This window comes from Nyctereutes procyonoides, unplaced genomic scaffold (assembly GCF_905146905.1).
Source record: "Nyctereutes procyonoides isolate TBG_1078 unplaced genomic scaffold, NYPRO_anot_genome, whole genome shotgun sequence".
In the NCBI taxonomy this organism is placed as follows: Eukaryota; Metazoa; Chordata; class Mammalia; order Carnivora; family Canidae; genus Nyctereutes; species Nyctereutes procyonoides.
Window position 1 is genome coordinate 32,705,168 of NW_026575159.1, and position 14,495 is coordinate 32,719,662.

A 14,495-nucleotide genomic window follows, 5' to 3' on the forward strand; every position below is an offset into this window, starting at 1 on the left:
CCGGCGCCTCCGAGAACCCGTAGCGGCCCCGCGCACCGCCCGCCGGGAAGCTCCGCAGCCGTGCGCGGGCGCAGAGCACCATGGGACATGAAGTCCCGCCAGGAACGGGCTCCCGCCGGCAGCCGGGTCGCGCCCCGGGGCCTCGGCCTCCGCACCCCCGCCCCGCCCCGCCCTCCAGGTACGGGGCCCCCCCCCAGTACTGCGCGGGAAAAGGTGATACGGAGGGCGGGGCGAGGCAGCAGGGGCGCCTCGGCCCTCCCCCAACCCGGGTCTTGCAGGGCTCCAAGGTGCCCCTCCCCGCCGCTTTCCTTCAACCACACCCCCTTCCCCCAGGCCGGCCCCAGGGAGCCCAGAAGCACAGGACCACTGCCACACAGGGATGTTGAGGGTCAACAGCATCTGCACCTTTATCCCCACGGGGCTGCTGGCCTGAGACACCAACCAGCACATCAATCACCCTATAAAACCCAGAGGAAACAAGGAGCAAGTGCAAGTCCAGGGAACAGGGCCAAGGTCACGCAGAAAGGTCACTGTTATCAAAACGCTCCTGGTCATATACTTCAGCCACCACCTTGCGGCCAGCAAACCAGCGCCCGTTGAGGGCCTGGATGGCCTTGTGAGTCTCGGAGGCTATGGAGAACTCCACAAAAATCTTGACGATGATCTCCGCATCCTCCTCCTCGCCCTGCTTCTCCTGGTAGATGATGACGCGGTTGACAGCACCAAACTTGCCACACTCCTCGGTCACCTCCCCTCCAGGTCGTCATCGATGTCCTTGGGGTCCACCATGTTGCGCAGAACCATCACTGTGGACTGTGCGAGGAGGAACAGCTGAAAGCTATAGCTGTTGGATCACTCCCCCTGCCCCCCCCACCAGCCCCCGCTGCCCACCTCCTGCTTGCGGAGCAGCTTCTGCATCACCATGTGGCGGGCGCTGCTGCCAGAGATGCTCATGTGCTCCTGCTCACTCAGCATCTCGGGCCGCTCGGACTCGGGAAATAGCTCCTCTTCTTCCTTCTCCTTTTTGGGCTCCAGGAGGCCCAGTGTTGGGGGGCTGGCCAGGATGGGGTTTACCACTCCCACAGAAGGGATGGTGACCGGAATGGGAGGCCGGGCTGGGGTCACACCTACAGCAAACCCACCAGATCCAGCAGTTACTCTTCCCCCATCTCCACCCTTCCCAGGAAGGCACCCAGCACCACGTGGCCATAGCTGAGCAATGTCCATGGGTGTAGAGAGCTATGCCCAGAGGACTGGCAGGGGAAGAAGGGAAGCCTTGCCCCACCCAGGCTCACCTGTGATGACTCCTGGGGCCTGGGCAGCCATGACAGCCTGGGGTAAAGCCCCCAGAGGCTGGGCCAGAGTCAGTGCAGGGGACACCAGTCCAGGTGTGGCCAGGGTACCCAGCACCGCTGCACCAGCCACTGCTTCCTGCAACCCAGAAGGCCACCACACTCAGTCCTTGATCTGGCTGCCTCCGCTCAAGACCACACACAGAGCCAACCCCCAAAGGATGAAAGAGGGAGAAGCTGTCACCCACAAATGAAGTATGTGACTGGATCAGCCCTCACCTGAGCTGTGATCTTGGCTGTGGCTGCAGCCGCGGCCACAGCAGCAGCAGGCGGGAGGCCTCCAGGTGTGGCAGGTGTAAGCAGGGGCATGGGGGGTGTGACAGCCTTGCCCACCCGCAAGTACTGGCCACCCAGATCAAAAAGGTTCATGGAAGACACGGCATCCTGGGACGACTGGGCCTTCTCATACTCTGCAGGGCAGGAGCAGCAGTGAGGGTTAGCCACAGTGCCAGGTGGGCCCCACCCTCACCTCAGTCTCTCCGAACTCACCAATGAAACCATAACCCTTGTGCTTGCCAGTTGTAGGGTCCCGGGCGAGCGTGCAGGATTTGATCTTGCCAAAGGCCTCAAATACGCTCTTGATGTCGTCGTCTGAAAGGTCCTGGTGCACAGAAGCCACGTAGATGCGGTTTGAAGGCTCGTGCCTCCTCAGCTAGCTGGTCTATGATGGGCTGGGCCTGCCCTATGTTGCTAGGTCTCCCTACCTGGGAGAGAGGCAGGGGACAGAGCCCCAGTCAGCACAGGCCTGGCCTCTTCAGGCTTTCAGAGAGGCTGCTCGGCATGGCTGGGGTGACTGAAGACAGAGTGCAACTGTCCTGAGCCCGGAGACCCAGGTCCTCGGACCTCACCTTGATGTTCCTGCCTCCTAACATCACTGAGTTCATCTGCTCCAAGGCGAGCTGCGCCGCTTCTGGGACCTCGTACTCCACAAAGGCAAAGCCCTGGGTACAGGAGCATGTTGTCAGGCCAGCACAGCCCAAGGTGGGAAGGGGCGGGGCAGGGGCAGACTAAAGCCCACCTTGTGCTTCATGGTGACGGAGTCCCAGGACATGTCAATGCTCTTGATGGGTCCAAAGGGAGCAAAAGCCTGGCGGATGGTGTCTTCCCCGAGCTCATAGTAGATGGAACCCACGTAGACCCGGCACATGATGGCCAGTGCCCGCTGCCGCTGAGCTGCCATCTGGAGCAGGACACAAGGGGAGAGAGAGCCACTGGCTTGTGAGGGGGTGGTAAGAGGCTGGGCAGCCCACTCCCCTCCTGGCCCACCTACCCAGCTCCGCCATGGGGAGGGCTCCCCACGCGGCAGCGCGGTGCAGGCTCAGCTCCTGCAGGCAGGGTGGCAGGGGTCAGTAGGACCCTGCCCCCAGGACGGAAGGCCGGGCCCAAAGGCAGGACACGGACGCACCCTAGCCCATGCAGGTCCTGGGCAGACTGGCAGCAAAGCTGATGGGTGGTCAGGAGGCAGGGCTGCATGCCCTCCCACCCTGCCCCTTCCAGTCTGGGGACCAGGTCCCCCAGGTGCCGGTGGCAGAATCTCCCAGGGTCCTGGCCAAGTGCTCGGACAGAAGAGGGGAGGGGAAGCCATCCAAGCTGGAGGAACCCACTAGTGTGGAGGCGAGAGAGGGGCAGAAGACAGGGCAGCTGCTGCCCAGAAGAGAGCCCAGGGGAGGAGGTCAGGAGCCCAGATGGGGGCCCCTGCAGAGAGAACAAGGAGCAGCTGCTCATGCAGGGCCAACTCAGGTTGGGGCTCAGCATTCTGCAAACCCCCATGTGCTGAGCACCTGACAAAAAGGGCTGGCTGGAGCTCACATCTGCAGCCTCAAGGACCCTCAGAAGGTGGTAGAGCTGCCAAAAAGAGAAGCCCCAGGGCTCCTTGGAGCGGGGAGGTAACAGGCCCAGCAGGCCCAGAGCTCCGCTTGGGCACACATGCCTTGCACTGGGGTGAGCTGGGGCCAAGGGACTGCTCCAGGCCCTCAGGGATGGGGTTCCCACCCCTGCCACCACTACATGATGTGCTAGGCAGGGGGGTTTCCACAGCCACACGCAGCGGGCCACCAGGAGGAGCTGAGCTCTGGGGAAGACACCATAGGCCCAGGACAGGCAAAGAAGATGGGGTCCTGGCTCTAGCTTCTCCATAAACAGGGGCTTCCCTCACCCTCAAAAGGCCCCCACAACTGGAGACCCTCTTCAGACACCAGCTGGCCTAGTATATAGACCAAGCCTTCCCCCTCCTTCAGAGAGGAGCCTAAAAATCAGGTCCACCTATCCCCCAAACTAGGAATTCCCCCCAAATGGGACTGTCCTCCTCAAACTGGGCTCCTGACAAGTAGGCCTCAGGCCCCGCTGAGACCAAGGACCACCAAAGGTGGAACTGTGTCCCCACTTGCACCAGGTACCCCAACGTGAAACCGTATCTGCCCCTTAGGTCAAAATTCCCCAGGATAGGAGCACGTCTCCTCTTCAGTGTGGGCTTCCCCACAGCAGGTGGGCCAAGAGCCCTCTCCCTGACATCTCCCCGCAGACAGACACTTTCCAGACAAGATACTGGGTCTGTCTGGCCCTCAAAGACAGAGCCACGTCTCCCCTGTGAGAGCAGCACATTCAGGGAAGACCCCCAGGAAAGAGCCATATTTCCCCCTCGGACTCCATGGAGCGGGGTCTGGCCTCCTCCTCAGCTCTGGGGGATGGAGGAGCATCTCCTTCCCAGACTCCTCCGCCCGTGGCAGCCAAGGCCTCAGCTACCGCCTCTGCCTCCTCCCTGGCCCACTGAGCTCAGCCCAGCCCCTGCCTGCTCCCTGGCTGCATGGCCCCTACACCTTGCTGACAGCCAGGCCCAGAGGACCAAGTCATTGCCCTTCCCTCTCCTGGTTGCTTGGGACCCCCCAGCCCCCCACCCCCACCCCATCCATCCATCCTCCCTCCAGGGTCTGATGGGGCCGTGAGTTAGGACTCTTCTCTCCTCGGGGGCCTGACCCCAACCCAGGAGCCCGTGCAGCCTGGAGACCGGCAGAGCTGGAGGCCCAGGCGCTGCGCCTTGTGCGTGCAGGCGACATGGGTGCAGGTGGGCCTGGCATGGGCAGCTACCCTCCTGGCCTGCTGCCCTCCGCAGTTACCTGGCCGGTTAGTTTTAAGGCGGGACCTCAGAGCAGATGGAGGCCTCCCCAGGGGCGGTCTCGGGTGGGTGCCCGCCCACACCACTGGCCCCGCCACGCCTGGCGCTCTGCTGCGCTCGTCCTGAGCTGGCGGGCAGGGCCGGCTAGGGGAGCAAGGTCCCCAGCACGCGGGCTGCACTGCCCCCCTCTAGCCCTGACTAAGGACATGAGCCCCGGAAGAAGTGAGCATGTCTATTGACCGATTGCAAAGGTGAGAGAGGATCTCCAAAGCCCATTGTCACTGCTGCCATCTGAAAGACAGTAAAGACAGAGTTCAGTCTGTTGGAGCCGAGCAGTCTCCCGCTCTTGTCACACCTCACGCAGACAGCGGCAAGGCCCGGAGTCCCCGCCCTGCCAGGGAGGTCCGCCTGCCTTCCCAAACTGCCAGCCAACTGGCCAGCCGCCGGCACCTGCCCAGGGGGGCCTCAGAGCCCCAGGTGCCCCGCCCCACAGCCTGGCCGGCGGGGCAGAAGGAAGGGAGGGGGAGGAGGGGGGAGGGGAGGAGGAAGAGGAGGAGGAGGAAGAGGAGGAGGAGGAGGAGGAGGAGGAGAAGGAGGAGGAGGTGGTGGTGAGGGAGAGTATGTGTGGAAGGAGCACAGTGAAGAGCCAGGGCATCTCCTGAGGGCTGGGCAGGGGGCAGGGGGCTCGAGGCCCAGGCACCTGTCAGCCTCGCCCTGGCCTCTTCCCCACAGCCATTGTGGCTTCTGGCCACAGGGCTAGAGCAGGGCCCTGCTGGAGGAGCCCCCCAGCCTGTCCTCTGTCCTGGACCCCAGCTCAGGTGATCTGGACTCACTGCAAGGGTCAGGGCCTGACCGCTCTTATCCGAGGCCATGGGGATGGGGAGGATCGCCCCTACATGCTGCACCGTCACCTGGGCACAGAGGCGACCTGAGGCAACAATTTCAAGTCCGAGAGGAGGAGCCAACTCAGGGTACGGGGCACAGCTACAGCAAAAGGGCAGGGAGGGGGCCATGGGCACTCAGCAGATGGGTAAGGCTGGGCCACTCATGCCTCATGGATGAACCCGGGTGCCCCAAGAACGAGTCCTTGAGAAACAGAACCACATCGCCTCGTGGGGACGGCCACAGGCACAGGAGGAGGAAGAGGAGGAAGAGGAGGTGGAGGTGGTGGGGAGGGGCGGGGGGGCGGCCTCCAGCAGAGCCAGCACCGAGGCCGGAGGGTAGGGCCCGGGGGCTCACCTGCAGGTTGGTGAGCTGCTGCTGCTGATGTGCGATGGTCTGCTTCACCAGCACGCTCTTGATGCTCTGCTCCATGGCGTATTTCTTGGCCTGCGGGAAAAGGTGGTGAGGAGCACTGGGGGGCCCAGCTTGTGGGGAGATGCACCTTCCTCTGCCGACCGCCCCCCCCCCACCACCACCCGCACAACTCCCCGGGAGGTACACTCTCACCTTCTGGAGGGCCTCTTGCTGCTCAGGCGTCAGAGGAGGCAGTCCCAGCTTCGCGGCTGTGCTCTGCCCGTTCTCCATCTTGATGGAGTCTGTCCCCTGGCGGTGGGGAGCAGGGGACTCATTAAGGACACACTCGAGACCTCCCTCCAATGACCCGGGAACACCCCCCCCCCCCACGCACAACTGCACACGGCCCCCAACCCAGCCCGCTCCCAGGGCAGGCAGGGCCTACTGCAGGCCGTCACCTGCCTGGCCTGGATGTGGGCCCACCCCACCCAAGACACATGCCACTGAGGAAGGCAGGTACCTTGGGGGCCTTGCGATAATCCAGAGCGGCTGCAGGGCCCAGGCCACAAAGGCCTCCTCAGGAGCTACCGACAGGCAGCAAGCAGAAGGAGGGGCCCAGCCCTTGTAGCAAACATGACCCCAGAACCTCAGTATTATGTCGTGCAAGAGAAGTGGCCCTGGCCATCCTTTGTGAGAAAAGAGGCCATGGTTCTCTGGATGTGCAGGGACCCCTCATTCCTGGACTACCGTGGCGTCCACCCCTGCCCCACACCTTCCCACAGCCCCAGCCATGGTCACAGACTCGGCGTCCCTGTTTGGGTGGAGTTCCAGGGACCACTCAAGGATCAGGGAAAGGAAAGGGCCTCCCTCCCAGCACACCTCCATGCACCCCCCCTCCATCCCTGCCTTCTATGGAGAACCTGGAGCTGCTCTCCCCGTCCATAACAGCCTGGAGCAGGGCTCCACCCCACCTCCACCAGACTCCTCCCTGGGCTGTGCTGAGCCCCCTGGGAAGAGAAGCCAGGAGCAGACCAGCCACAGAGGAAAAGTGGACCTGCCAGACCCTAGCCAAGCAAACATGAGGACCCGGAGAGGTTTTGGGGGGATGGGGGTGGAGCAGGCACAGCCTGCTGCAGACAGAGCCGATGCAATAGGATTAAGTTTACATTCCTTTTGTCAAAATCCATTTCTAAGCTGTTTGCAGGGGAAAAAATATAGCCGTGCGAGCAAAAAGAAAAGCACAGCCACCAGACCAAAGACTCTGTGTGTCCAGGGTCAGATCACACGTGCCTGCCCACCAGTTCAGAGGGCCTGGGGCTACCCAGCAACTGCAACGAGAGACCACCGTCAGCCCCCTCCAGAGGAGGTGTTCTGCAGCCTCAGGAGGGACAGTGGAGGAGAGGCAGATCCCCAACGCGGACGTGAGGAGCAAAGAGGTACAAAGGAGGCAGGAAAGGGCCAGCTGATCCAAACCCCAAGAACCACCAGCCTGACCAGCCCAAGTATTGGGTTTCCAGCACAAGGTCAAAGGGCAGAAGGCCTGGAGGCCCCCACTCTGGCGACCCAGTCTGGCCCTGAGGCTTGTCCTCTTGGGCCTCCCAGCTGGCCGCAAGCCCGGTTCTCCTTAGTGGGACAGAGGCCCTGAGAGCTGGGGGCTGGGACTCGAGCAGGCTGTCACCATGGTGATCAATGCCAACCCCCTCCCAGCCCCTCAGAAACTTTTCAATCTCTTCTTTGTCTCGGTAAACAGAAGGCCCTTCTCCCATCAGCCAGGGCGGGGAGGACTGGCTAGAGGGACGGCCTGGCCCCTTTGCCCATCTGCTTCAGCCCCTATAAACTCCTAGGATCCAGGCTGTACACTACGGCCAGCCCTCCCCCCAGTGTACTGGGGGGCCCACAGGAGGGCCCCCAGGCCACCGTGGTGAGCCCCCCCAGGGCCCCTGGAGGCAGGCGCTGCCACGGAGAAGCACAAAGCACCCTACTGCCCAGCAACAAGGACTGGCTCCACCTCCTATAGGACAAGCTCCAAGGGTGAAACAACCAGAGCAGGACAAGGTCTACCCATGCCCACTCTGAAGCCTGGCCTGAGTCCCAGGCAGACCTGTGAGCCTGAGCCCATGCTCGGGCTCACACATTATTCTGCTTTGTTGTTTTATTTAAATTTGAGATCCGAAATGAAGACCTGTGTTTCTGACCATTAATACCCATCCTGTTCTGAAACAGCATGCCTGCTCCCTTGTGTGACACTGATGGCGAACAACCTACCCTGGCTCAGGTTCAGCCCCCACCTGACCACCATCACTATCTGTCCACAGCCTGAAGACACACGAGGTTGCAAGCCACCGCAGAAGCAGGGTGGACACTACGGCGGGAGGCGGGAGCCAGGCCTGAGGCTGGGAGGTAAGGGAGCAAGACAGGAGACTATGTCCGGAAGGCAGAGAAGAGTTCCTAGGCTCCTCCTGTCCACCCCCCTCTCTCTGGGCCCAGGGATGCATAGGTGGGTAGGCAGGCAGGCAGGCGGGCAGGCGGGCGGGCGGGCAGGCCTGAGGGCAAGGATGCTTAAGATCAGTACCTGTGGAGGTTTCCATTTGTCTCCCGCTGCCACCACTGCCGCCGCCGCCGGCTCGGACCCCCCTCCTTGCTGGCCATTGACCTGCTGCAGGCAGGAAGGAGATGCTGTAATGGACAGTCGTAAGGCCCACCCACCCCGGCCCTCTCTCCCCTTCCCTAGCTAAGGGCTAAGTGCCCACGGACGACAAAGAGAGGCCAGCACAGACACAGGAAGAGACCAGCTCCGGCTTGGCCCCTGTGCATCCCACAGTACCCCACTCCACTCCACCCATTCTTCCATAACACCTGCAGCTGATCAGGACCCTGGCATGAGGTCCTGGCTGACCTGGCAGGACCTAGGGTAGCCCAGAGTCGACAGGGAGCCATCAGGAAGGGACAGGACAGGAGATAGGAGAGGTCTTCCCCCGTGCCAAGGAAAAGCATCATCCCCTGGGCCCACAGCTGAGGTCCTAAAGATCAGTGCCTCTCCTGCCAGCAGGCTGGGCCAGGCCAGACAGGATGACAAGGGGCACAGCTGGCCATCTCCTCTCACCCCTCCTGAGGCAGACAGGGACACCTCTTGAGCACCCCATACACGTCTGGGTTGGGCCCCCGGCTCGGCATGAATCAGGCCCAATGCCTTCCACAGGCTCTGGTCAGGCCCACACCCCAAGCCCCTCCTGAAGACACCTCTGAAGAGGGCTGCCCTCTGAATGACAGGGCCAGGCAGGTGGTCTGCATGCACAAGCCTTCCTCCCCCAGCAGTCAAGCTGTCCAGCACTGAATAACTCCAAGGGAGGCAGCTAAGGGCCTGGCCATACCCCATACTTGGAAGGGCCATGGAGCCACTGCCATGCAGAACCAGCCCGACGGAAGGAACAGCTCCCAACTCCACTTAGCAGGATGGCAGGAGCAAAGACAGGCCAAGGGTGGTGGGCAACATGTTGTGGGGAGGAGAAGTTGGTGGAAGGGCCCTGACACCTACTCCACCTTCTCAGAGGCTGCACGGCGGGAACTGAGAGCACTTACCCCACTCCCATCTTACGAGACCCACCGAAATCTAGGAACACAGGGGACAGCCATGCCCGCCCCTGGAGCCCTGTGCACAAAGCCAGAGGCTGGGCTGACTTGGCCAGAGGGGGTCTCATGGGCTCTAGCCCCAAAGGAGACAGCAACACCAGCCTGTGTGTGCTGGAGACATGGCCAGTGGGCACAGAAGCTATGGCTAACCCTCGAGCAGCACCTTGGCTGGAGCTGCTCTGAACTCAGCACCACTGCTACTTCGGAGAGAACTAGCCAAAGGATGGGGGAGGCCCTTCTGACAATGGGTCCCACTGAGTGGGTGTATGGCAGCTGGGGACAGGTCAGCGTATGGCTTGGCACCCCCAGGAGCACATCTGGAGCAGAGACTGCCCTCTCAAGGCTCACAGCAAGAGATCACTTCAGGTCTGGGGAAGCAATCCAGCTCTGAGACACATGAACAGAGCTGACCCCAGGGCACATTTACAACTTCCTGCTCTTCCAAATTAATGGAATAGCCAACACAGGAAGCAGAACATTGATTGCCGAGAGAACACAACTCAGAAAAGCCTTCTCAGGAACAATTAGTCCAGGAGAGGATGCTACACAGGACATCCCATCACCTCCAGAGAAAAACAAGTTCCTCGTTCCGCAGAGCTTCAGCTTCTGTCCTAAAGAGATGCTAAGAAGGCTTGGAGAAAACTGCCTTTTATTATCACAAGCAGTCACATGCTGTCACCCCTGGCAATGAAAGTAGAAAAGGTTGGTGGTCACTAAGCTCCTCAGCACCAGGCAATGGCACCTCAAAACCTGAGAAGTCCCCTCTGGGAGGCAACGTGGCCCAGGAACCTGGGACCCAAACGTCCACACTGCCACTGCTCAGCAGCCCAGAATAAAGAGGATTATCCCCACTATAAAACCAGAAAAGTTAGGTAATTATTTAACATTTCCAGGTTTCTGGCACTTCAGGTCTGTGTCCTGGGGCTGGCACAAAGATTCGGTAAGCCACTCCACGTCATCCACGCACACAGCAAGCAAGCCCTATGTTCTAGTTGTTAACAGCATCGGTGGAACACCCAGAGTCAAATCCCCAAAGCAGAGCTGCCGCAGGATGCTTTTCATCTGTTCAGTCCTCTTCATGAAGTGCCATGCTACCTACCAGACGGCTAGCCTCTGTGCTGGTCAATTTGGATGCAGGAAAAAAAAACAAGGCACATGCCAAGCGGCACCTACATAAGGTGACTTCTGTGGTTCATGAACACTGAGAAGAAAATCAAGCTCAGGATGTGAAGAAGGGGACTGAGGCACACTGGGCCTCGGCAGCCAGGGAGGCCTAGCAGGGAGCGCGCAGGCCAGGGTCTTCAGGAGGAGAAAGCGACGGTGCCCACAGGAAAGGGAGAGGGTCTGGTCCCCCCGGCCAGATGGAACCCCAGGGTAATGGCCACAAGCAGGACTGAGACCTGCTGTGAAACATAGGGAAGAACGGACTGGTAAATCACAGACACACGCTGCCACCAGAAGACTGTGTCCCTGCTGGGAAGGGCTGTGGCCTGTTTCTGCAGCCACCAGGTGGAAGGCACAGGGACAAGAAGCACTTCGGCGTTTTCCTGTGTCCTTCCCTACCAGAGGACTGTCAGCCAAGCTCTGGGTCACTCTACCCCACTTTCCTGAAGCCACATCTTAGGACAGCAACCAGCGCTGTTGAGCAGGCACAGCTCACAGGACAGAACAAGCTCTCACTACGCCCAACTCAGACAAGACAAGGACACGGGCTATCTAGAAACCTGTCCCCTCAACAAGGTAGGAGAGGAACACATCAGGCCACAGCCTGGATGTCACTACCAGAATTTGATGTGAGCCTGGGATTTTACAATTTCCACACCCCAACTGACCCGTGCATGTTAACCTCTTAAAATAATTCAATGGGCCACAAACAGCCCTGTTAAAAACTTCAACTTATGGGGCTCAGACTTCTTGCCCATGCCCACCTCTACGGTGATGCATGCGTGTCTGGCACTGTGCCACGGCAGAGCTGAGCCAGGGCATCCCTCGGGCTCCAGAAGAACGGGGTGCTTCCACTTTCAGCTTCCAGCAGCCACCAAGGCCACGGCCTGCCGTTCCTGCTGCTCTAGGATGCTCAGGGGAAACGAGCCATTCACTCTCACGGGCTTCTCCTCCCCCTCCACACCTTCCCAGGAGTCTGCGTCCCCGTCGCCCAGTCGCCCTCTCCTCCACTGTCCAATTCTAACCGCTGTCCGGGACCGTCGCCAGGTCCTCCACCAGCATCGCGTTCCTAACCTCCCTCTCACGAAGGTCACTTGTTCCTGTGGCTTCAACGGGAAGCAGGACGTGGTAGAAGATGATTAGCCAGATCTGAGAATCCCAGATTGGGCTCCCCTCGCAAGCTGGGGCTGGGGGAGCCAGTCTGTGCCCTGGTGACACTGGTCCAGCCTCCCTCACTGGGTGCCAGCTCCCGGCCTGGCCAAGGCACGCTCCCTGACCCCCAGATGTCTTCCCTATCTGCCCAGCCTCCAGCCACATGCGGAACAGTCGCCTTCTCAGCCCGGCCTCGGCAGGGCACTCTGCGTGCGGGCTGGTGGCAGGTAAATACGCGCGGTGACGCCACGAAGGCTCTAGGAGATCAGACCCTCCTGGAACGGAGTGGGGAGGGAAGAGGGTCAGGGGAGGCCCCAGCACGGAAGGGCGGGTGTACCAGGTTCTGCGGCCATGCCGCTCACTCCGCGTCACTAGAAAGCGGGTGACCGCTGGGCGGGGCAGCGAGGGGCTCCCTCCTCCGGGCGCCCGCAGACCCCGGCCCAGGCAACTCGCACCCCAGCAGCACCTTCCTCCTTCCTAAGGGGCCGGAGCGGCGTCGGCTGGGGCGGCCCCGCGCGCAGCGTCAGCGGGGAGCGCAGGCTCGGCGAGCGCCCCAGGCCGCTCCCTGCAGGCCCTGCGCCCGCGGCGGCACGACGGCCGCCCGGCTCCGCCCGACGCCTCTCCGCGACCGGGCCAGGGCCCGGGCCAGGGCCGACGCCGACCGCCGGAAGCCGTCGCCCGCGAGCCGGAAGCGGCCGGGCCCGGCCCCCGCCTCGCGCCCGCCCCGCCCCCGCGTCGCGCGAGCGAGAGCCACGGGGGCCGAGAGCCACTGCCGCGTCCCCCGACAGGCCTCCGGCGCCCTGGCCGGACCGACGGCCCACTCCCGCCAGCTGAGCGGCGGCCCGCGGTCGCGGTCGCGGTCGCGGCGGCTCACTTACGAGAGCTATGGTCGCCGTCGCCATCTTGCGTCCGTCGCGGCCGCCGCGCGCGCCACACGCTCCTACTCCCTCCACAGTCTCGCGCGATCTGGGTGCCGGCGGAAGCGCCCGAGGAAGGACGGAAGTCTCGCGATACGAGGCCCTTTCGCCCTTGGCGGGGGGCGGCGGCGGCGGCGGCGGCGGGGGAGGCAGAGCTTCCGGCGCGGGGACGGCCGGTTGCGGCTCCGCGGCGGGGCGGTCGTGGGGGTTGCGGCGCGCGCCGCTCTCGGGTCGCCGGGGACGTCGCGGAGGGTCCCTCAACGCCTCGCCTCGCCCGCCTGCCCCGCTCCGGCCGCTGCTCTACGGGAGAGCTCGGGGTGCGTGTGCCCCCCTCCCGGGAGGACCCCCCCGGCTGCAGCCGCGCGTGCGCGCCGAGGTCGGGCGGCGCCTGCCCGCGGGCCGGGCGGGGCTGTGCGCTCGGGGCCCAGCAGCCCGACGGGGGCCCGCACCCCGGCTCCCCCAGAGCCTCCAGCCCTTTGTCAAAGGCTCCGGGCGCCCAGCAAGGCGTCGCGCTGCCCTGGACGCCTGCCGCGGGTCGCACCGGCCCCGAGGCCCTGATGGTGAGCCCGCACCTGCAAGCCCAGGCCTCAAGCCGCAGTGCGCCCGGTCGGCCCGGCCCCTTCTCCACCCTGGGAGCCTTTGAAATAAAACAGACAATGGTAGTTAAGCGTGGCAGGGCATCTCCTTAAAATCCTTCCCCTTCTAAAATGACAGGGAAAGAATTTTGCACGGGCAAAGCCCCATGAACACAGACGTCCTGCAGCTGGAAGGAGGCGGACAATGCTTGGAGGTTAGTGTAGGAGGGGTTGTGCGTGAACTTGTAGTCGGAGAAAAGGAGGAGGCCACGCCCCTCTATCCCTACTGGCCGTGGCTGGGCTGTCAGTAGGGTCCTGTTCCGACGGAGACGGAGTGAGATTCCCCGCCTTTCCCCACCTCCACCCCGGCCCCCAGCATGTGCCATCCACGCACCTCAGCTGCTCTCTGCAACTGCTTCTGGCTCAAAAGAAGACTGTCAGCTGGAGGGTGCTCAGGGGAATGGGCAGGCTAGATCCCTGGCCTCAAAAACCACCAGGCAATAAGCCCCACCACTAAGATATCACTCTTAAAAGCAACTGGGCAGCCCAGGATCACCAGACACCTAAGAAGGAGGAAGGAAACAAACAAAAACAAAAAGAAAAGGGATACGGAGGAGCTGAAACAATAAAGCAAGAAGAAAAGCTAAAGCCATATCCTCAGAGATACTAATGAGAGGATGTTGCATCCAAAGCCAAAACATTCAATGTATTTTACACGTGAAACGAATACAACACTGTGTGTTAACTAACCGGAAGTAAAAACTTGGAATCAAGAGCAAGAGGCTATAAAGAAAGAACACTCAGCAATGTGAGCGAGTGCTTAAAAGTGAAAAATATGAAAGGAAAATGAACAATTCAATAGAGGGCTGAAAGAAACAGTTGAAATCTTCCAGAATGCATAAAACAAAACCTGATAGGTAGAGGAGAGAAAATATAATCAATCACGGTGAGCAGTATTCTCCAGTGCTTAGAACTGGCCTGGTACCTCAGCAGCCGCCATAATAGAAGAGGATGGATGAAGTGGTGAATGGACTGGGACTTGCCACCACTGCAGGGAGGTGGGGGACAGAAGCACCACTTTCTGGTGGCAGCTTTCTCTTTGAAATTTGACAGTGATATATAATAAGGCATTCAGAGTGCTTGTGTGCTGGGCACTGTTCTCATTACCTTACAAACATGACCTGTGTTTGGAGCGGGTGCTGTTATTATTCCATTTTTACAGATGAGGAAGTAGGGGCACAATATCACATGAAGAAGCCCACATGGCTCCAGCCTATGAATGGCTCCAGACAATATGTAGTAGTTAAGGTTTCCCTTAACTACTACATATTGTGCCTCTCAAAAGATAACTCCAATA

The 14,495-nt window shown here is 61.2% G+C and overlaps 1 protein-coding gene across 1 annotated transcript; it reads right to left on the reverse strand.

Moving 5' to 3' along the window:
* Positions 1–382: 382 nt before the first annotated feature.
* Positions 383–12,800, reverse strand: PUF60 (poly(U) binding splicing factor 60). Its single transcript, XM_055314319.1, is given in 14 exon segments — positions 383–756; positions 759–813; positions 892–1,127; positions 1,296–1,431; positions 1,572–1,762; positions 1,842–1,983; positions 1,985–2,056; positions 2,201–2,293; positions 2,371–2,532; positions 4,705–4,755; positions 5,704–5,793; positions 5,914–6,009; positions 8,273–8,356; positions 12,525–12,800. Coding segments are annotated over 14 exon segments (1,674 nt in total). The 5' UTR covers positions 12,549–12,800; the 3' UTR covers positions 383–514.
* Between the last annotated feature and the right edge of the window lie 1,695 nt (positions 12,801–14,495).